Genomic DNA, 24939 nt, shown 5'->3' on the forward strand with positions numbered 1-24939 from the left:
CAAATGTAAGGAGGCATTGGTTCTCTGAAACAATATTAGAGATGCTAAACAAAAAGACAGGGGAAAGAGATCTGACAGGACAGACTGAAAGATGAACGACTCAAATAGGACCTGCAGGACCACTGGGCCTCACTGTGAATGAAGCAGCTGGGATCCAGAAGCCCACCAGGATCTGAGCTGGCCCTTAGGACGGGCCCTTTGTCATCCTCGCAGGAGGCACCAGGGCTCTCCTCCAGGCTTCTCTGCTGGTGTGGCGCAGCTGTCTCTCCCCTCCGCTGTTCCCTAGCATTGGGCTGCTGCCTCCTGCCCGCTGCTGCTCCCACGGTCTCTATTACTCACCTTCAGATTCCTTAAGAAGGAAATGCCATGCGACCAGTTACTCCGGTCAGTGTTCCTGCCAGGCAGCTGCCTGAGGTCCAAGCATCCATGGTGGGCATGTGACACAGGCGAGGCCACCTATGGGCCAGAAGCAACTAGAGCCAGTTGTCTCAGAATATGTGTAAGGGCAGTAGAAGAGCTCAAAAAAGACAGCTTATCCTTCAGTTCTGGAACAGGGAAACAATCTGTAAATGAGAAAGAGCGTCAAGAGTTCATCCATTCAAGTGCTTTCCCCAGGCAAGTTTATTTTTAAGGCAGATGGCTGTTTTCTTTCTCCTCTCCTCCCTCCCTTCCTTCCCTCCTCCCTTCCTTCCTTCCCCCCTCCCTCCCTTCCTTCCCTCCTTCCTTCCTTCCTCCCACCCTCCCTCCCTTCCTTCCTTCCTTCCTTCCCTCCTTCCTTCCTCCCTCCCTTCCTCCCTCCCTTCCTTCCTCTCTCCCTCCCTTCCTTCCTCCCTCCCTCCCTTCCTTCCTCCCTCCCTCCCTTCCTTCCTTCCTCCCTCCCTTCCTTCCTCCCTCCCTCGCTCCCTCCCTCCTTCCTTCCTTCCTTCCTTCCTCCCTTCCTTCCTCCCTCCCTTCCTTCCCCCCTCCCTCCCTCCCTTCCTTCCTTTCCTTCCTTCTTTTTATTTTCTACTGATAGTTGTCACATCAGTCCTCACATCTTGATTAACTGTGAAGCCTCTCAACCATTCCTTCCTCCTCCCATGTCCCCCTGCATTTCTCCATTTAAATTGGTGTGTGAAATCCCTGTTCCCACAAAATAGAAATTGATTATGACAAGGTTAGTGTATTTAAGAGAACATTGATCAGTGTTGCCCTAAAAAAATTGATTGTATTCCTTAACAGAATATAATGTTGCAGAAAGTACTATCAATTCCATCTTTACAAGCTTCTGGGAACAGAAATGGTAGAACTTTTAACAGTGGCTTGTCAAAAGGCTTAATCATCGTTATGGTCCAGGCATTGCTTAATAGATTTCTATGTCCTTTAGTGGAAGTTCATTCTTCCCTGGCGCATGTATGAGTGCATGTGCTTGTGTGTGTGTGTGTGTGTGTGTGTGTGTGTGTGTGTGTGTGTGTACGTACACACCCACATGTGCTGTAGGATGGTCAGTAACATTTTCCGTGTCAGAATCCCTCTTGTACTTGTCACGGCGGGCCCCCATTATTAAGTTTCTCCATCAATGTCCCTTTCCCAGTAACTTCAACTTTTAACCTTTGATGGGAGATCTGTTTTTTGTCTTGTTAATTTGTCCTGTTAACCCTTTTTTTCTGGCTTTTCTCCAATTTATCCACATCTTTTCAGAAATGCTGAAAACAAGCAGTGCGTTTCACTCTAATGAGGTCTCATCTGATACAAAACATAGCTGGAGTATTCATTTCACTCCTCTGTATCTCTAGAACATGTACATTGTGATAGATGGACTGCTTTTTAATTGACTTTAACGTGACAGCAGAACTCGTAATCGAGTCATGGTCTACTGTGACCTACCAGCTCCTTTCTGTCTAGTGGAATTGTCTCAGTCAATTGTATGCTAGCATATTTAAAGCCTGTAAATATCTTGCAGTTGTCCATGTCGGAGGCCAACTTCTGATTCACTCTTTTGAGTCAATATTTCTCTAATATGACAGTTGCTATGAATTAGTTTCCCATCTTTCAAAGATTTAGCATTTGTACTATGCAACTTGATGTAATATACACACACAAGCCATCCATTTTATCCCCCAAATTATTGCAAGTATTTTAAAGTATATGAATTAGAAATTAACCTCATGTTTCCCATTGGATGGTTGGCTTGTTAGATTTGGAACCATGAGAGCACCATTGTGAAAATAAACATGGCAGCGGTCAACACCCTGGCTATGAATCTTGTATTTGATAAAGTCCTTGCAAAGGCCAGTTACATATGATTGGCTGGCCTTTGCCGTCAATCATATGTAACTGCAAAGTTACAGAGTGTTGGTTTCTAGTACAGCAAGCACTATCTGAGTGTGTGTGTGATCCTTACTGTTTTTACACAGTCATCTAATTAGCTTTTACATTTGTAGGAATGTTGGGGAGACAGCTACTACACTCTTCCTAGTTTCTAAGATTTTGTTTCTATCAAGCTCTTTCTATCTCTGAATTTATTACAATATACTCCTCAAAAGTTCACTTTTGTAAGCATTGGTGAGAAGCTTCCTCTACTTTTCTTTAGAGAAGACCCTGTAAGTTAGAAGAATCACATAGCCTCGTGACTGTGGCTTACCCTAAGTACTTGAATAATCATTGCCTCTAAGGACCCCATAGGGAGGGTGTCTGCCTTAACTCTATTTCAGTTTAGCATTGTTTTCCAACATTCCCAAGAAGTAGGTTGACCCATTAACAGCTTACTAAGGTGACTTTTATAGAACAGGTCTGTCCAATAGAAGTATAACGTGGACCACAAAAGCAAGCCACATTTCTGTTTTACAATTTCCTAGTCTACATGTTAAAAAGTAAAAAGAAACAGATGAAACTCATTGTATTGATGTGTTTTATTTAATTCAACCTATCTAAAATATCATCACTTCAATATACTATTAATCTAAAAATATTAATGAGGTATTTCATGCACACCAATTTTCAGAATCTGAAATCTGTATTTTACACACATCTCAATTTGGACCGTATTTCAGATGATCACTAACCACACGTGGCTATTGGCTACCATATTGGACAGTGCAGGTCTAGAAGATATCAGAAGAGTAAACAGTCTCCATTAGCAACAGATCTTGACCCAGAAGAGCTTAGGCATGTGGACAAACATTCTAATGCATCTTGGTTGCCTCGTAGGAGGGTTTACTCATTTCTGTCTCTGCTTTAAGCACAGTGGTGTGCATTGGGCATTGTGAGGTTTTGCCATAATAATCTCTTCTTTTTTTTCTCTTTCACCTTAACTCTGTTGCTATGCTCTCTAAAAAGTATAGGAGAAGAATATGACATCAGTATTTTAAAAAGGACACAATCTTCGTGTTACCTTGTGCCTCCAAAACCACCTATACTTTGAAATGCACAATCATTTGTCATGACTCACAACATCCAATCACACCAATGGTTTCAAATAAGTGATCTTGCCTCCCCTACCAGCTTCCCATTAGCCTTAATATGCTGCAGAAGCATTTCAGACGAATGTTAAGCTTCCTTTTGTTTTTATTTTCTTACTTCTATTTTACTTTCACTAGTTTCTCAGTTCTGTGCTTGACTTTATGTCATGCTAATCCAGTCTTCCAACTCTGACTCAGTGTGTACTCCAGACAGCAGCTCGCTGCAGCTCAGGATAAGACCTCTCCCTTGAGAATGTCTTCAGAAAGGATGGCATCTTTAGAGTGTCAGGAAATTCACCAGGAATAAGAAGAAATGAAGCTACAAAGCAGACACTAGGAATAAGAAAATAGCAATGCTCAGTGATGGGGCAAATATGCCTGTCAAAATGAAACTTCAGTGGAGGGAGCTGTCAGTGAGGGAAGCTGCCGCCTCATGTCCATTGCCAAGGGACACAATCAGCCATGGTGCTAAAACAGAGATGAATTCTATAAATAGGGTTGATAGCAGGATTTTTCCAGCTTCTGATTGCTGTCTGGCTATGGTTCCACCCTTAGAAAAATTCTGTCCTTTGAGTGCCAAATTCAGAAGATGATTTTGCCCAACTCGTTACCGCCATATTTTCTGAATCTCTTAAAATAGAATTGGATTATAATTTAGAAAAAGAACTTGACATGTAAAAATGGATGGGCACATAGGATGAGGCCAGGTTTGTGAAATGCATTTGTCCCATGAATAGTGAAATCTCCTCTCTTAAATTCAAAAATGTTACTGAAGCACAGTTTTTAACATTGCACTAAGAGCGGAGTCTCTTCCCATAGGATTTTGCTTTGAGGAAATGGAAATATGAAATGCTTGTTAAGTCTTTCAATTTGGTACCTCCCCAGTGAAAATCCTATCTTCTTTCCCACTCTACCCCACTGTCTGACATCCCCCCACCTCTTTCTCTAACACGCACACACACAGACACACACAAAATTTAGCATTCTTGAATCAACACTACATAGCTGAGACTTGAGAAGAAAATTTACATGCAGAATTTGTCCATGCTTTGTGAAAATGACCTGAAAGTTTCATTTGCCTTCTCCAACACACTGTTAAAGATGGACCAAGGCCATAGAAATTAGCTATCTCAGCGACTCAGAGAAGCCCCTGCATAAAAAGACTGGATCTCTGAGAAAACTCTGCAGGCTTCAAGGGATTTCAGGAGGGAACCAGTGGCAGACTCAGGGGCACTTTCATGCCCTGGGCTGGCCCCCTGCCTTATCCATGCACCTTCTGGCCTTCTTGGATCCTAGCGTGAGCAAATTGAATGCAACTAGGTTGGAGTTTCAAATTCAAATCTCCCAAATCCCTGTCTGTACCAGGGAGCCTGGGAGGCATCTCAACTTAGTCTATCTCGTCCAATCCTCCCAGGGACCCTGTGAAGTAGATGATATTGTTACCCTCACCCTACAGAAGAGAAAACCAGAGTTCAGAGAGGTCCAGAGCAGAGCCAAAGTCTGTGTTCTCCTTTCAGTCAAAGGCAGATCCTCACACTATGGTACCCAAAGGGGAGGAGTTCTAGCTTCTCATCAAAAGGTCCAGGTTTAAACCCTGGCTCATTGCACAAATAAATCTTGAATACCTGCCATGTGCCTGGTGCCGTGCCCAATGCCGGCAGTGCAGAGGTGGAAGGCACAGTCCCTGGGTCAAGAAGCTCACCATATACACCAGAGATAAGCAAATAAACATGCAGTGAGAATGTACTGTGGCTGGCAATGTGATAGAGGTGGGTACGAGGTGTACCTAGAAGGGTCATCCAACCTAGCCTGGGAGGCCAGGTCGTGGGGATGTGACAATGATGAGGGGGTCAGCGAACGTTTCTCAAAAAGGTGATGGCCAAGCCCAGTCTTGGAGGACTGCTAGGTGTTAGCCAGGTGTATTAGTTCTTATGGCTGCTGTAACAAACTACTACAAACTCAGTGGCCTAAACAACGCAAATTGTTTCTCTCACAGTTGTAGAGGCAGAAGTGTGAAATCAGTTTACTTAGTTAAAGTCAAGATGTCCTGGCTCCTTCTGGAGGGCCTAGGGTAGAATTTGTTTTCTTGCCTTTTCCAGCCTTTAGAGATGCCCACATTCCTTGGCTCATGGCCTCTTCTTCCTTCTTCAAAGCCAGCAGCACAGCATCTTCTCTCCTCTCTGACCTCTGCTTCTATCCTAATAGCTTCTCTCTCTTCCCCCTCCTGCCGGTCTCTTAGAAGGACCCTTGTTTATGATGACACTGGGGCCCACTCCAATAATCCAGGCTCATTTCCCCATATCAAGATCCTTAATCATATCTGCAAAGCCTGTTTTGCTCCCTGGTGGCGCAGTGGTTAAGAATCTGCCTGCCAACGCAGGGGACGCGGGTTCGAGCCCTGGTCCGGGAAGATCCCACATGCCGAGGAGCAATTAAGCCCGTGTGCCACAACTACTGATCCTGCGCTCTAGAGCCTGTGAGCCACAACTACTGAAGCCTGTGTGCCTAGAACCCGTGCTCCACAACAAGAGAAGCCACCGCAGTGAGAAGCCCGCGCACTGCAACAAAGAGTAGCCCCCGCTCTCCACAACTGGAGAAAGCCCGCACGCAGCAACAAAGACCCAACACAGCCAAAAAATAAATAAATAAATAAATTTATTAAAAAGTCCCTTTTGGGGCTTCCCTGCTGGCGCAGTGGTTGAGAGTCCACCTGCCGATGCAGGGGACACGGGTTCGTGCCCCGGTCCGGGAAGATCCCACATGCCGCGGAGCGGCTAGGCCAATGAGCCATGGCCGCTGAGCCTGCGCGTCCGGAGCCTGTGCTCCGCAACGGGAGAGGCCACAACAGTGAGAGGCCCGCGTACCGCAAAAAAAAAAAAAAAAAAAAAAAAAGTCCCTTTTGCCATGTAAGGTAACATATTCATAAGTTACAGGGATTAGGATGTGGATACCTTTGGGGCGGGGCATTATTCAACTTCCAACACCAGTGACCCTGACCAAGTCAGCATCCCAGGCAGAGGGATGAACACGGGCAGGGGCAGGGGGGCATGGCCCGTGTCATTTGGGCAGCTGCAGACATTTCATAAGGTGGAAGCATAAGTTTCAAGACAGGCACGTCAAGAGATCAAGCTGTACAGAGACGCAGCGGAGCCGGTTCACTCAGGCATTGTGTTTGGAGCTTGAATTATCATTGAGATGTATCACCCTATTTGCTCATGAACGTCTGAGGCCCCTGTTTGGGTCATTGTCTTCTTGATGCCACCGCAGCTCTGGTCAGTGACTGACACAGGACAGGAGCTCCGCATGTGTGCGTGGCACCAACAAATGCCAGCTGTGCCCTGCTGTGACACTGTGGTGGCTGAGCAGGGAACTAGAGGCACCAGAGGCCAGCTGGCATGCTCCTGGGCATTGTCTTTGTGGCAGCATGACTGGCCTTCTTGAGCTCACTGGCAAGGGTGTTTCCTGAGCCAGCAGTGTGTGTGGGCACACGTTGGGGAAGGCTTTTTGGAGACCTTACTTAATAAAGACTGGCAAAGTGATCATTGTTGAAGCTGGAAGATGGGTACATGAGGGGTCATTATGATCTTCTCTCTACTGAATATTTCCATAATATAAAGCTTTACAAAGGTTATATGAGCAGAGGCGAGGTGTGCAGAGCAGCCTAGAAAGTACAACCAGCCCCCAAATGGGAGAGATGTCCGAGGTAGTAATTGGGACCAGGGTTAAAAAGGATGAAGGTGATAAAAAGTTAATGTCTGCACCTTGCACCCATCAGAATGGCCATCATCAGGAAGTCTACAAATAATAAATGCTGGAGAGGACGTGGAGAAAAGGGAACCCTTCACATTGTTGGTGGGAATGTAAACTGGTACAGCCGTTATGGAGAACAGTATGGAGGTTCCTTAAAAAACGAAAAATAGATTTACCGTATGATCCTGCAATCCCACTCCTAGGCATATATCTGGAAAAGAATAAAACTCTAATTCTAAAAGACATGCACTCCAGTGTTCACAGCAGCACTATTTACAATAACCAAGACATGGAAGCAACCTAAATGTCCATTGACAGATGAATGGGTAAAGAAGATATGGTACGTATGTACAATGGAATATTACTCAGCCCTTTAAAAGGACGAAGTAATGCCATTCGCAGCAATATGGATGGACCTAGAGATTATCATACTAAGTGAAGTCAGACAAATATTTGTGGAATCTAAAAAATGATACAAATGAACTTATTTACAAAACAGAAATAGACTCACAGACATAGAAAACAAACTTATGGTTACCAAACGGGAAAGGGGGGGATGGATAAATTGGGAACTTGGGTTTAACAGATAACAGATACACACTACTATATATAAAATAGATAAACAAGGACCTACTGTATAGCGCAGGGAACTATATTCAGTATCCTGTAAAAAGTTCATGTCTGTCACTTAATGAAAGAACATCTATGTAAATCCTTCATAAACTAAACCTTTGCGTACCCAGAAGGAACTTTTCCTCAGTTATTCATACAAACCTTATTTCCTCAGGAATTAGGCTAGTTTTCAATCTTTTGGGTGATACATGAGATGAATGTCCTTCCCATCCAGGAACCTCAAAGCCCCCTAAAGGAATTCCTCTCAACGCAGCTTCCCTCTCACACCCTCAGTCTAAGCTGTGTCGGTTTTCTCCCCTCTGCCCCTGGTCCCCAGACGCTGAAGGATGCCAGTGACAACGCACGCAAGGACTTCCACCGCGAGGCTGAGCTGCTGACCAACCTCCAGCACGAACACATCGTCAAGTTCTATGGCGTCTGCGTGGAGGGTGACCCGCTCATCATGGTCTTTGAGTACATGAAGCACGGGGACCTCAACAAGTTCCTCAGGTACAGGGGGCACCGGGGGCCACGTGGGAGGTGGGCTCCAGACAGCCTGGGCGTGAGGAGAGGGGGCTTCCTGGGAAGGACCAAGGGGCCCTTGGACCTTTCTCTGGAACAGCCTGTCCTGGTGACAACATCAATGCCTACTACAGAGAAAGAACCTGAGGCCACTGCATGGCTCCTTTTCCTGAATCAACAAACTCTACATAATGTGATACTGATTCCACTCCATTTCACCTGTGTTTATTGAGCGTTGCTTCATTAAATGGTACATGACCTGTGCATTTGAGATGGGCCCTAGGCTCTGTAGGAGTTTGCCAGGTGGATAAGGGAAGAATGTTATTTGGGCGAAGGGAACAGCAAGAGTTCAGGCACCCAGGTGTCACAGGGAAAGGTCTGGTCTGGTGAAGAGTGGAGAGTCTGGAGATGCCAAACAACACAATAAACCAGGGCAAGGGGAGGTGGAAAACGGGGTAGGAGGGGGTCACGGCTGGAAAGGCGAGCATTTGGACTTTACTCTGAGGACAGAAAGAAGAACCAGGAAGTCGGTCGGTCAGAGGATCGAGCGCAAAGAACAGCATCGAAAGAGCAAAACGTCTAGGAGGAAGGAGGTAAAACGACACTGGACAGGACCATTGAAGACTGAGGACTGGGGCCCTTACTGAGTCCCGGAGGTCAGAAAAAGATGGTCAGCTTCGACACGAGGGGTTTTGTGACCAGCGGGGAAAACTGGAAGGCAGCAAAGTGAGGAAAGGGAAAATGTCGAGGATAAAAGGGAGTCGTTGGGTTGTTAAATAGCGTTGTAACTTGGATTTCTAGCATGGGCCTAATTGGGTTTTGGTTCAGCAGTGGGTTCTCAGGAAGTCCCTTCCTTGGGGTGATGGGTGCGGGGGCCCGCGAGGGGCCGCGGGATAGAGCAAGTGAGAGACGGTTTCGAGTGTGCATAACCGGGGGTGGGGTGCGCGGGTGGGCGGCGCTGCTTTGAAACAGTGAGGACAACGGTGCAAGGTAAAAGGGATCGCAGGGCAGCGTCTCTCGAGGAGATAGTAATGATCCGGGCAGCACGTTGAGCTGGAGTTGAATCTCAGCTCTAGCATTTATTAGCTGAATGACCTTGGGCAAGTCTCTTAGCTGTTGTGATGATAATATTGAGCCAGCAGGGTAGGCAGGAGGGCTGAATTAGAATAAATAGAAAGCTCGTAGCATAGGAGCAAGTAGGAAGTTTTCAACAAGCAGAAGCTTGAATTCTGCTAGTAATGATTTCTACTCATACACCAGCTGAGAGAAATCGAAAGGAGAGCTGAGTTTGATGAGAGAGACAGAGGAAGCTGGTGGTCACCCTGCTGGAGCCCATAGTGAGTGTTCTCATCCTGTATCTACCAGGGGAGAGAAGAAATGTGCTGATCCAGACCCTCCTTGGTGAAGGAGAACAAGCGATGCTTTCATTTGCATTAAGCAGAGGCACGATGGAAGCCGCACATTTATGATCTCGAACAATGGAAAGAGTAAGAGGTCCCAGTAGTGAGGGCTGGGAGATCCGGGTTCTCCCTCCTATTCAGCATCAGATGCTTGGGTCCCGTGGGTGGGTCCCCAGCCACAGCACCTCAGCCACCAGAACTCTCAGGTGGGTCTGAGTTAGATACTCTTAAAGTCACATCTGGCTCTCGCACACTGTTTTCTTTAAAATATAACTAATCTTTGAAAGATTAGTATAATTTAGGAGAAATAAGAAAGATGTTCCTCACTGGCCTCAGTTTCCTCACCTGTAAAATGGGTGTGATAACACCCATTTCAAGGCCTAGTGTCAGGACTCTTGTGATGGCAGGTAATCAATAGATGTTGTCCCCACAACCCTTCTTCTCTGACACATTTTCCTCTTTATTTTGGCTGAGGCATCCATAATCCCGGGGAAGTGACGCCTTTTGCGTTACAGCAGCACCTAGACTGCTCTGTCCTCCTCTAGTTTCTACGGGCACTGAAGAGAGCTTTCCACAGAAATCGGCACCAGTAGCTTCATGCAGCCCCTGGAAGGTTCAGGAACTGTACAGTTTAAGGAATAAGTCAATTGCTGAGACAACAGTGGAAGGGTAAGAGAGTACTGCTGTGTTTAGAAATGTCACCCATGATTTGTACAGTCTGGATCATTTTGACCATCCCTAGCCTCGTGAATACATGTGCACGGGTGATAGGGGAGAGGATGATGGGAGCTTTTGCACATTATCTTGACAAATCTAATGTGAAAGGAAGAAAAGAAGCTGAATTTGGTTGAGGTCTGCTGCTTATAGAGCTAATTTCCTTTGTTCCCATGTTTTAGGATATGTCCCTAACTTAAAATGGTACTTTCCAAAAACTGTAGCATAATAAATTCAAATGTACTCACCTGGATGCAATTAAATGCCTCTGTGAGCTCAGACTCGTGTGTGTGTGTGTGTGTGTGTGTGTGTGTGTGTGTGTGTGTGTTGATTCTTTCAGTTCCATCCCTTGCTCTCCTTCCTGCCTTCCAGAAGGAGCAGGCACCTAATTCTCCCTTAGCAGCTTGCACAGGGCATGGAACTGCTGAAAACCTCCTGTGCTCCATTTCAGAATCTGCTGAACTCTGGGAACAAGAGCTTTTCCATGCCAAGCATCAGGTTCTCAGGTCCAAGGATGTGCTGTGAACTAGTCTGTCCTCTCTTTCTGGAAGGGAACCCAGCCCTTACACTGCCATGAATGTGTCCCCAAGTGTCATTGGAACTGCCCTACAAAGACAGCTGTCTACAATTACCCTCCCACCCTTTTTATTCATCCAAAAGCCATACATTGAGGACCAACATGACCAGGCCCTATGCTAGGTAGGCTGGGAGATGAGTAGTCAAACATTGTCCTTGCTTTCAAGGAGGTGACAATTTTTCCCCTTAGAATTCTCCTGAATTCCCTTCCAATGAGGGGAAGATAGACAACAGCTTTTTTTTTCTCAAGCAATAACAGCTATTTATCAGGAATTCCCTGGTGGTCCAGTAGTTAGGTAGGACTCAGCGCTTTCACTGCCGGGGCCAGGTTTGATCCCTGGTCAGGGAACTAAGGTCCCGCAAGCTGCGTGGCAAGGCCAAAAAAAAAAAAAAAAAAAAAGCTATTTATTTGTTGAGCCTTTCTAAGCATTGTAAATGTTTTAAATGTATCAACATAGTAAGCTGTTATTACCATCATTTCCATATTACAGTTGAAGAAAGTGAGTCAAGCAGCTAGTGAGTGACAGAGTTGAGATTCAAACCCATAGCCAGGACTGCAAAACCTGTAGTCTTAACCATGTCAGTACTTCCTCTTGAAGTGGCCATTAAAAAACCAGAAGGAAAGCAGTGTCCTGTAGAATTCTGGAGCCAGAGGAATGTGGCTAAGGGCTGCCGTCCCCCTCATTGGGAGGCAACAGGCCGAACAAGGCAGGGTGGGCAGCCTCCCCCGTCAGAATCCCGCTGAAGCTACTACCTGCTCCCCGAGCCAGGGCGCCGGCGGTGCTTTCCCCTCTTAAGGTGTGTTCTCCTGGAAGAGGTGAAATACGTTTTTATTTCCAAGAGCTGAGGGGTAACCTGTGGAGTGAAGCAAAGTGAAGCAAAGCAACATTGTTTATACTCCTCTTAAGAACTTGTTTAGAAGACTTGCCTGCCCTGGTTTTACAGCAGGACTTTCTGCCCAAGCAAAGCATTCAAAGGCTTCTTCTATTAAAATGAGCCTTGTTCAAATACCCAGAACCAAGCAGGAGCAACAGCTGGTTAAAAATGCAGGAGCCTGCCCCAACCCACAGGGAAGGAGGTGGAGTGCAGAGGGCCCCGGAGGGCGCCAGCTCTCCGGTGCCACAGAGTGGAAAGCTGGCAGATGGGGGCTTTGCACAGAGTTGGCCTTTTGTGCTTGGCCTCTAACGTTTCCTCTTTCCTGGAGTCTTTGCAATAGACAGATTCTTAGAGGAGTCTGGATTTCTGGAGCTGAAATAAGGCTGTGAAAAATCAACAATTTATTTCACTCTTTGAACTAAATCTATGAAGATTTCATCCTGGCCTATATTCTCTGGGTGTTTCAGGATTTCCCATAATTCATATGCATCCCTAGGTCCTTTTCCTGGTGTCTCCTATGATGATTGAAAACACTGTCACTTTCCCCTGCCCCTTCACTGCTAGGAAGGGATGGGCTTCAGTGACCTTTAGTGAGGTGGGCGGGGCTGACCCTGAGAGCCCCATCACAGGCCAACCACAAAAAGAAATGCACGGATGATGACTTGTGTTTTCGTATCACCGTCCATTTCTCTTTTTAAAGAAAACTTTGTTTGCAAAGCCTTTCTCTCCAGCTTTCCAATGAAAGTCTACAAAGCACCATACAAGCAGGGTCTCAAGTATCCCCTGTCAGTGTCATATTATTAGGAAGGTGTAGTCAGTATCTTCACTTTACAGAATGAGGAAACAGGCCCAGAGACGTTCTGTAGCCCACCTCAGCCCACAGCTAGCATGTTAGAAGGAGATCACGTCCAGTTCTGATAACCCAGAGCCTTGGCCGCTGCACTATAAGACTTCTCACTCCAGAGGGAGATTCTGAGCTGGAGAGAGCCCGAAGCTTTTCCCGTATTCTCCTCCGTGTGACCATTGGCAGTCGGGGCTGCAGTTTGAATGGAGGTGAAATAAATGTGTCAGGACTTGCCTTGTACAAAAACAGGAATGGCTAAATCCAGATATTCAGAAATAAAAGGAACCTAAATGATCACCCAACATCATACCCCTATGGATTTTTGCCTCATGGGGAAATTACAGACTGGACAAGTTAAAAGTCTTCCCCAGATCATGGGGCTGGACACCGCGAGGACTGGGAAACTCCTCACCTCCTTGTCCAGTACTTGTTCTCTGAAAATGCAAGAATGACTGATCTGGTGACAGCGTGTTTTGGGAACCACTGTGGCTGGAGCCATGACGGGAGGGTCTATGGGGCTGGTGGGTTGGAGGAGGGGCAAAATGAGCTGAATGTTCTTGGGTAATTCTGGCTCTCTTATTTTCAAATACTCATATAGTTCTGGCCCCCCATAGGTGGGGTCACCCACTTTAAATTCTAACATTTAGAATCCTCTATGTTTGTTTTAAGTGCTTCCAACTGTCCTGAAGGAGATCTCCTCCCTTGTTTCCCTTTGGGAGACAGAAGCCCTTTGACTCCCACCCTGGCACGTCCAGCAGCAAAGGACACATTTACTCCTTGCCCTGCAGCACCCCTCAGGCCCTCAGGGGCAGTGACTCCAGTCAGCTCAGCAGGGTTCCGGGGTGGGGAATGAGGAAAGGGGGGTGGGAGCGGTTCATGATAGCGTCCTAAGACTGGGACCCTCCCCTCCCTGAAGCACATGCCAGTGTTAAGATGCCTTAAGTCGGGTTTCCCTGGTGGCGCAGTGGTTGGGAGTCTGCCTGCTGATGCAGGGGACACGGGTTCGTGCCCCGGTCCGGGAAGATCCCACATGCCGCGGAGCGGCTGGGCCCGTGAGCCATGGCCACTGAGCCTGCGCGTCCGGAGCCTGTGCTCCGCCACGGGAGAGGCCACAACAGTGAGAGGCCCGCGTACCACAAAAAAAAAAAAAAAAAAAAAAAAAGGTGCCTTAAGTTGTCGCATAGCTGGGAAAAGGCTGGGTGTGTAAGACAGAGGATAAAGAAGATATAAGACACCGTACTTCCCAGCTCCCCCCGCCCCCCACCATAGTGTGGGGAATAAGACTTGCCCCAGTAAAAGAATAAATGTGTTGTGATTCAAAAGGCTCTCCTGTGTGGTGCCCAGGACATGTGTTGAGCTGGAGGTCAGGGGTAGGGGTGGGCCGAAGGAGATGGTATTTTTCACTGGGAATGAATGTCGGGGATGAGGATGCCCTGGGATGCTGCTGAGTTGGGCTTGGGGATAACATGGGCAGCTTGAAGCCATGTTGGGCCACAGGGCAGGTGGAATAGGGGAGAGCAGAGCTGCACTCTGGAGGGAGTGAGGGCCCTCTGCTGCAGCATGTGGCTGGGAGGACAGAGTTGGGGCTCCTGCTAGGGTGCAGTGACCCCTCACTCCAGGAGAGCCAAACTCTTCCCCCAGTGTTTTATTTTGATTTGGGTTTTTTTTGTTTGCTTGTTTTTTGCTTCGTCCACCCACTGCTTTTCAGGGTCTTGGGATCTAGCCAGTGCCCGATCCCAGCATAGTTCCAGAACCCTAAAATGTGAACCTGTCTGTGTGTCGAGGGGGGCACTATTCAGGCCCACATGGCCCTGGAAATGCTAGACTTTCTGGGAAATAAAGCCTAGGTGCTCTAGAGGCTTTAGAGATAAAACTGTGGGTGAAGCATCCTTCCCTCCTCTTTTGCTAAGTCAGGCAGCATCTTTCCATACCAGCAGCTGATGTGGGGCAAAGGGCCCCTCAAGGCAAAGAGCTGAGGCTCCAGCAAGGCCCTCTGTGTTCTCCCCAGGGCGCACGGACCTGATGCCGTGCTGATGGCCGAGGGCAACCCGCCGACGGAGCTGACGCAGTCGCAGATGCTGCACATCGCCCAGCAGATCGCCGCGGGCATGGTCTACCTGGCGTCCCAGCACTTCGTGCACCGAGACCTGGCCACCCGGAACTGCCTGGTGGGCGAGAACCTCTTGGTGAAGATCGGGGACTTTGGCATGTCCCGGGACGTGTACAGCACTGACTACTACAGGGTGAGTGGCTGTACCGAAAAAGAGACCCCAGGGCCATCCTTCCCTGGGGCTCCCTCGTTGTATTAGTTTGCTAGGGCTCCCACAACAAAATACCGCAGACTAAGTGGCTTACACAACAGAAATTGATTTTCTCACAGTTCTAGAGGCTCGAAGTCCAAGATCAAGGTGACGGCAGTATTGGTTTCTTCTAAGGCTTCTCTTCTTGGCTCACAGACAGTGCCTTCTCACTATGTACACCCTCACATGGCCTTTTCTCTGTGCACGGGCATCCCTGGGGTCTCTCTGTGTGTCTAAATTTCCTCTTCTTATAAGGACACCAGTCAGACTGGATTAGAGCCCACCCTAACGGCCTCATTTTAGCTTAATCACCTCCTTAAAGGCCCTATCTCCAAATACAGCTGTGTTCTGGGATTCTAGGGGCTAAGCCTTTTACATATAAATTGGGGGGAGACACAGCTCAGCCCACAACACCGTCCTGCTCTTTCCATGGCTCTCCAGAGCTGTCTGTGAGATCTCCAAGAGGAAAGTTCTCAACATGAGAGTTCTGCCAGGGGAACCCTTGGAAAACTTCCAGGAGGCCATGAGGTTAAAGGATTTTGAGGTTTGGATTTGATTCTGTGAAACTATGCCAGGAGCCTTTGTTTGAGGCTTGATCTAGGGTGAACTGGTTCACATAAATGAAAGTACACTAAGACCCTGGAAGCTCCCACTCAGAGCCATCTTGAATGAAAGTGGATTGGCTGGTGGCCATCTTGGTAAGAGGTTCTGTCCTACCGAGTCTGCCTGGGGTTCCCCCATTTGAAACACTAACAGCTAGAGTTATAGACAATAATTCAAATCCACTGATTACCTGGAGTTGGCATCCTTGGCGTGTTAGATTTAACTGACATCTCAGAACTTGGGTGTGAAAGAAAAGGGTTATTTCTGGAAACCGGGAAGTCATGATATTGAAGATTTGGGTTGTGTTCTAACACCTCAAACCACCAATTTTGTTTTCTTGTTGTTTTGCTTGATTTTTAAAGGGAGAGGGGTGTAGGAAGAAAAAGAAATAAATGTTCTAGAAATATATTACCTAAGAGGGTAAAACTTAGAACTCCACTAACTTTCATACTAGGTTAGGGCTGGTGAAGAAATGCCTGTGCTTGCCTTTGCTCTGCCCTTGATGATTTATGCTTGAGGAGGAGCCTTCTCAGTTTGTCTCCTGTACTCCTCCCTGCAGCCTCCCTCACCTCCAGTGCCTCTGCCCTTTAGCCGAGCTGACTTTCCTACAATTAGTCTAAGACAATGAATCCATTGCCTTGCTGCGTATTCTTCTAGAGATTGATACGTGGGGTTTCTTCCTTTGTCACCTTGATGAGCACTGTCCACGTTTTATACAGCAAGAAAGGATGGAGACCAAATCGTAAAGGATTTTCTTGGTTGTGTTTGCAGGAAACATGGGCAGTCTTAACTTCAGGTGTTCAAAACAGAGTTGCAGAGCACCTGTCCTGAGTCTAGCAATGACTGACTAGTTTATTCCAGATAGCTAAAACATGGCGGCAGGTTACCTGCCAATGGATGCATCTTCTCCGTTAGCTCTGCTCCCTTGGCAGGAAGTGGGGATAGGGGCATTTCCCGGTCTCGGGAGACAAAGGAACACGTGAGTTCTTCCTTAAGTGCTGATCTTGATGAGCATCCAAGGAAGAAACATGTGGCCCAAGCAATAGCTCTCCCTTTCGCAGTAAGTTAATAAAGGTTTCCGAGTGTCTAGCACAAAATAAGTGCTCGATAAATATTTTCAACCTTATCATTATCCAAATCGATAAAGTTATGCTTCATTCTCAAAACCGGGACTGAACTAAGTAGAACTCAGTGTCCTTTTCTACAATCTCTAGAAAAATAATTCAGAGGAAGAAGACTGAAAAGCTCAATGATATGAAGATAAATTACCCAATCATAAAATAGGCAAAGGGTTTAAGTTTCTTTTGGTGTCCCCAAAGAAAATGTACAAATGGCCAATAAGTACATAAAATGATGCTCAACATCATTAGTCATTAGGGAAATGTAAATCAAAACCACAGTGAGGTACCATTTCACATCCACTTGGCAAAACAGACAATAAGAAGTGTTAATGGGGATGTGGAGAAATTGGAACCCTCATAAAGTGCAGGCGGGAATGTAAAATGGTGCAGCTGTTTTGGAAATAGTTTGGCAGTTCTTCAAAATGTTCAACACAGAGTCACCATATAACCCAGCAATTCTACCCCTAGGTATATACCCAAGAAAACTGAAATCATATGTTCACACACACACACACACACACACACACACACACACACATACATACACACATGCACACAAACTTGTACACAAACGAAATAGCGGCATTATTCATTATAGCTCCAAAGTGGAAACAATTTCAGTGTCCATTAACTGGTGAACAGATAGAATGTGGTCATCCATACGATGGGCTATTATCCATTAATTAAAAGGAATGAGGTACTTATTTATGCTACAACGTGGATGAACCTTGAAAACACTATGGTGAGTGCGGAAAGCCAAGCGCAAAAGGTCACATACGACATGCCTTCCATTTATATGGAATGTCCAGAAGAGGCAGATCCATACAGACAGAAAATAGATTAGTGGTTGCCAGGAGCTGAGGGGCAATGGGGAACGAGGAGTGACTGGATATGGAGTTTCTTTTTGGGGCGATGAAAATGTTCTAGAATTCTGTAGTGTGATGACTGTTTAGTATATGTGTAAATATACTTAAAACCATTGAATGTATACTTTAAAAGGGTAAATATTATGGTATATGAATTGTATCTCAATAAAAAAGCCTAAAAAATACTAACAAAACAGTGACCATCGTTATAGACCTGAGAAGTTAGCCTTGGTCATTTATGCATTATAAAAACACTGTCGTTTGTCATCTACCATATATTCTGATTTGTTGAAAAGAAAATCCTCCACTTAAGTGACATTTTCCTGAAGTATTTCCTTCTGAACTGATTGGAGGAAACAATGATTCCCAGTTCCTTTATTTATTAAATGGTCTTCATGGAACTATCCCAGTCATTAAGAAATGTTCTTCAGATGCCGCATTGATTTAATCCCCCCACCATGGTCATTACTCAGTGGCAGCTGCAGGGTTTGTATGTTTGCTTGGTTGTTTGTTGTTCCCGCTGAGAAGGAGGAGAAAAAAAACGGCCTTTTGTTGGCCTCTATGATAGGTGGGCCTGGGTGGGAGCCGGTAGGAAAGTGGATGATGGGTGTAAGAACCTGACAATTTGATGGTAGCTTAGGACCACTAAGAAATTATGCATTCTATTTTGCCTTCTCTAAAATTTCAAAATGGTGGTACACTTTTTGGTTCCATGAAAGTATTTATTGTCATAGAACTCCTTTGTAGAATATTATTGCTTATTTAAATATCAAAAGTCTGTCAGTAGAGTCCATTCTCTTGAGTTTGTCAAATCGACAAGTAGAAGCTGGTGCTCTATTTCTGCAGGTGAGTTGAGTACATCATGCAATGGCTATTTCCCAGGACACTCTTGCTTTCACATGAGTTACCCACCTGTTGGATCATCCATAAGCTTAGCATTGAGCCTGTCCCCATCATAGTGTCTCTTCATCTTCTCTGCCACGCCAGCTGGGGAATGTGTTCTCCTTACAGCTCTGGTTTCTCATTTGTGGGCACGTTTTCTTCATTGCTTTGTTCCTAGCTTCTCCCAAAGCCTGCACACTCCAAGGTGGGAAGCTGCTGTGGCCAACGTGGGCCGTCATCACCAGTGTTAAGTATCCTTCCTGCCACAGTAACGAAGGAGGATTTTTGAGTTCACCAAGGCTATCTTATATGGAAGGATGGCGATTGGGCCTAGAGTCAACTGGATTATTAAGGAGTAACATGTCCCTTATCTTTAAGCAAGAACCAGTCCCAATGGCAGCCTGAGCCTCTGTTCATGGTGGCTTGTGAGCAGCCTTGCAGGGTGGCCCCAGCTCTGTGCGATCCATGGCAGGAGGGGCGGGTGGCAGCTGCTTCTCCATCATGGGGGAGCTGGCAGCACCAGGAAACGGCTGCCTCGAGGCTTCCACCCTGTTGCAGCTGAGCTAATTATATCTTCCCAAAGAAGGAAGAAATCGGAACACTACATTTGCATTGAAACCAGCCTGATATGGCAGGTCCAAAATTACTCTAGCATTTATGTTCTCTGAATTATTTTAATTAGCAGCTCTGCAGTACCAGTCTTTCATTTCATTTTTATTCCTTCCCTCCACTGGCAAAGCCTGGCATTTAGGAAGCATCTGAACCAGATTCCTGTCAGAGACCTAGGATCTCACTCTACTTGGTCATTACTATGCCACAGTGTATCCACTGAGTTTTTTTTAATGTGCACTTTGGTATTTTCCACAATTTGGCTTCAACATGCATTTAAAATGAATGTGACCGTTGGCGAGTAGAAAGCCCCAAACATCTGAAATCCTCGCTTTTAAGTCTTATACCCCTTTGGGCTTTAGTTTTATGGTGGCAAGAGGTAAGAAATCCTATCCTTTAATCCATCTTTCACTTAAGAAGAAAAGAGAAGGACGCAGAATCGGCAAATTGATTAATGGTGGAGATTAAAAGAAGCCAATAAATATAGCTTGGCTAAGCAAGGCCATGGTCAGAATCCTAAAGTGTTAAAATGATATAAACAACAAGTCTAGAAATCATCTTCAAGTGCTTAATACAGTTTATGAACAGCAGAGAGAAAAGACGATGGTTTTTCTTAAAATAAGCTGATATAACAAGTAGGAAAAGAACTGTTTTGAACTTCAGTACGTTGTCCCTTAATCTGCCCACCCTGAAGGAAGAGGGGTAATAAATTGGAAAATAAAGTCCTGAACCATAGAGGAGAGAAGAAGGCTTAGGTAATTTAAGAACTGGACAAGCACATAGGAAATAATCAAGGATGAACTTTCATACCTTGGTCTTTGAAAAATTGTATTTATTTTAAAAGAAATATTTGTATGTAATGTGAACATTTCTAGATAGGTAGGTAGGCGGACAGGTGGATGGATGGATGGTTAGATAGATAGATAGATAGATAGATAGATAGATAGATAGATAGACCTCAGCTCATTCCACAGATGTTTTTAGTGTGTTGTGTAAAATGCCCAGGTCATTCCCGCTATGAGGACCAGCATGGCATCTACCAATTCCAGTTCCAGCTCCTCCCTGACGTTCTCCACACAGAGTAATGGCTCACAAATCTGTGATCCCTCAATACTTCATATAAATAAGCATTACAGCATAGAGCACGTTGCATCATGGAAACCTGTTCATGTGCATGTCTTCTCATTGATATGAGAGCAGGGAGAGAACAAGTCTAATATATCTTTGTATCTGTGCAAACTGTAAGAGTGCAGGGCACACACTATGTATGCTGAACAGGACACACATAAGGAAAAGCCTTGATGAGCATATCTTTTTAGCCCTGTTGATGAATACAGAAGATACTCAGATTTGCAGATACCCTGTCTGTGAGTCTAGGAGTGCTGTCTTCAGGAAGTAAAGCCAGAGATATAGAGACATTCTTATCTCAGACAATTTATTTTCAGTAGAAAGCTCAGAGCTTAAACTTATTTACATTAATACTATAATAGAAAAACTTCTGATATACTTTGCCTAGAACCCATAAAGCCAGGCATGGCATTCATTTTAAGAGGCAACACAATCCCTTCCTGAAAGAAGAATGCCTCTATGTCATTAACTCTCTTTGGCAGATACCATTTCCTTATTTTCCTCCTTAATAGATACTCACACAATGACTCTTAACTTTCACATGAACAATTATAGACCTTTCTGGTTGGGTTCTTTTGATTAAAGTGGCCCCAGAAATGTAAGAGTTTGTTTATTCTTTGAAATCATCTTCAATTTATGCCTTGTACAACAGTTAGAGAGAGCACAGTTCAGAGGAACCTGTCTGTTGGAGAGAAATCAGAACACTGAGTTCAGACTAATTCTATATAAAAGCTGATTGGCATAAATTGTTTCAAGATTCTAAATTGGCTTAATTTGTATTCAAGCCGCCCTATGAACCTTTCACATATGCTTTGGAGTTGCAACAGGGTGGGTGAGTATTCATTCATTCATTCAACACACATTAATGAAGCAGCTGCTATGTGTTAGATACTGTACTAAATAATAAAGGAGGATGTTTTAGACATGTGATAATGTGATGAATGCTGTAATAGAAATATGTACTGGGAACCCTAAAGAGAAAGCCACCAGCCTACACTGGGAAACCAGAGTAGGGTTCACAGAGACATGACATTTGAGCTGGTATTTAAGATATGAACCCAAAATTGTTCTAGAGGCAAGAAGGCTGTGGGCCAGGAGGGGAGGGGCGGAATTCTTGGCATAGGAGGTAGCATAGGACAAGAGATGGCAATGTAAACATTGCGAAGCCTGGCCAGGGAATGGGACTCCTTTGCATGCCTCTGAGGCTAAAAAAGTAGGCTATTTAGGCTATTATCAGATTTCACGGGGGCCTGTTTGCCATGCCAAAGACTTTGGACTTGGTCCTTTTGTCAGTGGGAAGCCACTGAGAATTTTTATGCCAGAAAGTGACATGTCAGATTGCATTCTGGAAGCTTATGAAAATAGATCCGCCCAACAGATCCCCACATCTCCACTGCTGTATATATTTGCTTGGCCTAGAGCAGCCTCTCTCAAACTGGAACCATGAGCTGTCAGAGGCTGTTCACCAGTAAAAGAGATCCATGGTCACTAAGGTAAGAATAATTTCCTTTCTACAGAACGCCTCAGAGCCTTTAATCTATTACTGGGACTTGTGGCCTTTTAAGAAGGGCTATGGAAAGCGGCCAAAGCCTGCACAAAAGAGCTGGCCTGGAGATCCTTTGTCCAGGGGCCTGGTTTCATCCATTTCCTAACTAGTAAAGTCTGTTAGCGGGAGATGGCATAAATCCTCTTGTTTTTTCAGTCTTCTGAGTTTCTTCTTCTTGAAATCAAAAGTCCATCTGCTTTGTACATGGAAGTACTACATACAGAAATTAAGTGTGCTTTCAGGTATGCTGGAAGGGAAGGTAGGCCATAGCCTATTGACTTGGTTGGGCCAGAAGGATTCTTATTCCTCAGAGTACTGAGAGGTATCCTCAGCAGGTACTTTCTCCCATTTTTACCCATTTTTGAAGCAGTCAGGCCTCAGCTGTCTCAAGTCTGTGACATTCCATATCTTTGCATCACTGAGACCAGAGCTCCTTAAAAAAGGAAGCTGGCAACAAAGGGTTAGCTGGAGTATAGAGGAAAGAGCATCAGACTGGGGTCCTAAGGGCAAAGGTTTGAATCTCCAATTTCTCTCTTCTAACTTTATGATTCTATCCATTAGGAATGAATTTAACACTTAGCTACTAGCAATGCCCTAAGCAGATAGGGAGTTGCTTTTGTTTGCATGACAAGAAGTTCACAGGTAGGCAGTTTCTGATTGGTTCAGAAGCTTTTCAATGTCAGAGCAATTTTTTGGCACTTGGCATTTTCTTGGTCTTTTCCTCATGGCTGAAAGATGGGTGCAGCAACTCCAAACATGTCAAACATGCAATTGGAGGAGGAAGGGGGCAAGATGGCTGCAGAGAAAAGATAGTTTCTACCTGCATGCCTTCCTTTCATCAGGAAGTAAATCTTTCCCAGAACATCTCTGCAAAGACTCCTTCTTATATTTCACTGGCCACACGTGGGCCAAGACTAAGGACTGAATACACTTGCAGAGATCAGTGGCTTTCTGAAGACCTAGACAAACTATGGTTCTACTATAGGTAAAAAGGAACTGAAAGTGAATGGGTGAATGGGTTTGGGAAGAGCAAAGAAAACCATGCCATACTCACCTGATGCGCCCTCATGGTCTCTGTTTCTTTATTCTCAATGAGCTCCTGCCTTTAAAGCTTGTTGAGGACAATAAATTGAAGTGGCACATAATCAGTGCTAAAAATACAAAAGTGCTGGCGTTTTTCAGTAGGAGATTTTTACTCCTCTGTATGTAATGCTTCTTTTCTCTCAAGCCGCTTTTAAGATTTTCTGTTGGGTTCATTGGCTTTCTTGGATTTGTGGGCTTGTAAGTTTTCATCAATTTGAAATTTTCTGACCATTATTTGTTCAAATATTTCTTCTGTTCTCCCTATGTACCAGCTAGGGACTCCAATTTCACTTTTATTAAACTACTTAAAATTGTCTCATTGCCCACTGAGCTCTTTTCATATTTTCAGATTCTCTTTTCTTTGTGTTTCATTTTGGATGGTTTCTATTACTCTGTCTTCAACTTCCATAACTTTTTTTCTTCTGCCGTGTCTAATTTTCCATTATTCCCATCCAATATATTTTTCATCTCACATATTCAAGTTTTCATTCCTACAAGTTCAATATGGGCCTTTTCTTATACTTTCTAGTCTTCTAGTTAACTTTTTAAACATGTGGAATGCAGTTATATTAAATGTTTTCAGTATATTTGTCTGTAGTTCCATCATGTGTGTCAGTCCTGGATCAATTTCCATGGATTGATTTTTCTCATCATGGATCTTATTTTCCTGCTGCTTTTTATGCCTGGTAACTTTAGATTGGATGCCAGACATTGTGAATTTTATGTTGTTGGATGCTAGATATTTTGCCTTCCTAAAAATATTTTTGGGCTTTGTTCTGGAATGTGGTTATATTGCCTCGAAGCTGTTTGATCCCTTTGTGTGTTGCTGTTAAGATTTATTAGGCAGTATCAGACCAGTGCCTACTTTAGAGCTAATAATTCCCCACTACTGAGGCAAGATCTACTAGGTACTCTACCTAATTCCCCATGAATCATGAGGTTTTCACTCTGCTTCATCGGGAACTGGCAGTATTACTGGTCCTGTGTGAGCACTGGGCACTGATCCTTTTGGACAGTCTTCCCCAGCCATTGATAGTGTCCTCACGTGTGTGCAGTGGTCAATACTCAGCTGAATACGTGAGGGGCGCACTCTATAAATCTTCAGAGTTTTCTCTGTGTGCAGCTCTCTCTTCTTTGGTATTCTGTCTTTTCCATTCGAGTCACCTTGATCTTTCCAGGCTCTCTGCTCCATCTCCTTAATTCAAGGAGCATGCTGGGCTCCACTTGGAGCCCTCTGTCTCTTTCAATGAATTAAGCTTGATAACCATAGAACTCACTATGTTTGTTTCTCATCTCTCAAGAATCGTTATCCCTCATTGCCTGTTAACTAGTGTCTTGAAAATAATTGTTTCATCTACACATATTTAAGCCGGTTTTTGGTTGTTTCAGATAAGAAGGTATATTTTTTCCCTGGTACTCCACTTTGCCTAAAGGTAGAAGACAGTCGCCATTTCTCATGATTAATATGTCATTAAAAAGAATCTATCAGTGAACCACTTACAAACTGCAGTAAAGAAAACAAGTTCTCCCACATCTTTAGAACATCTACTTCCTGTGAAGGATTTTTTTCTTTTTAATTAAATAACTTACATTTACATAATACTTCTTCTACAATCAAAGTTTTCCTGCCTACACAAGATTATTACTTTAGTAAGACAGTAGATTGTCTCCATCTTCAGTGAGTATTGAGCAAAAGGAAATTATCTAAGCTTCCCTGTTACCTCTGAGAGATTCCCCAGGCTCAAAGTGTGAACTGGTTCAAGAAGGCTTTGGAAAAAGATGTGTGGGCAGAATATTAATAATGCTCCACACTTTTTACATTTTCCCACAGTCATTGTCCTGTGGTCAGAGACAGAGCACCTTGGATGGATAAATGACTGAATTAGTCCAAGATGGTACTGCATATATAATTTTTAGCCATACTTCTTCAATATGTAGATTCTGAATGAGACATGTTCTGTTCCCTAAAGAAAACCACAAATCTCTTGGGGAGAAGAAGCATAGTGAATCACTCTGATGCTAGGCAGTATGATACAAGTTGTGAAGCGTAGAGATAAATTGATTTTT

The 24939-nt window shown here is 44.7% G+C and overlaps 1 protein-coding gene across 3 annotated transcripts in view; it reads left to right on the plus strand.

Annotated features, from left to right (window-relative positions):
• Nucleotides 1–24939, plus strand: part of NTRK2 (neurotrophic receptor tyrosine kinase 2) — a gene marked incomplete at both ends in the record, with an annotated part of 376408 nt that overhangs the window by 292648 nt on the left and 58821 nt on the right. For all 3 annotated transcript variants that reach the window (XM_082842860.1, XM_082842861.1, XM_082842862.1), the window contains 2 exons: nt 8140–8312; nt 14743–14977. In XM_082842860.1, coding sequence (XP_082698986.1) covers nt 8140–8312; nt 14743–14977 — 408 coding nt within the window. The remainder of the gene's footprint in view (nt 1–8139; nt 8313–14742; nt 14978–24939) is intronic.

The sequence above is a fragment of the Leucopleurus acutus genome (assembly GCF_964270905.1).
Source record: "Leucopleurus acutus genome assembly, chromosome: 7".
Taxonomy (NCBI): Eukaryota; Metazoa; Chordata; class Mammalia; order Artiodactyla; family Delphinidae; genus Leucopleurus; species Leucopleurus acutus.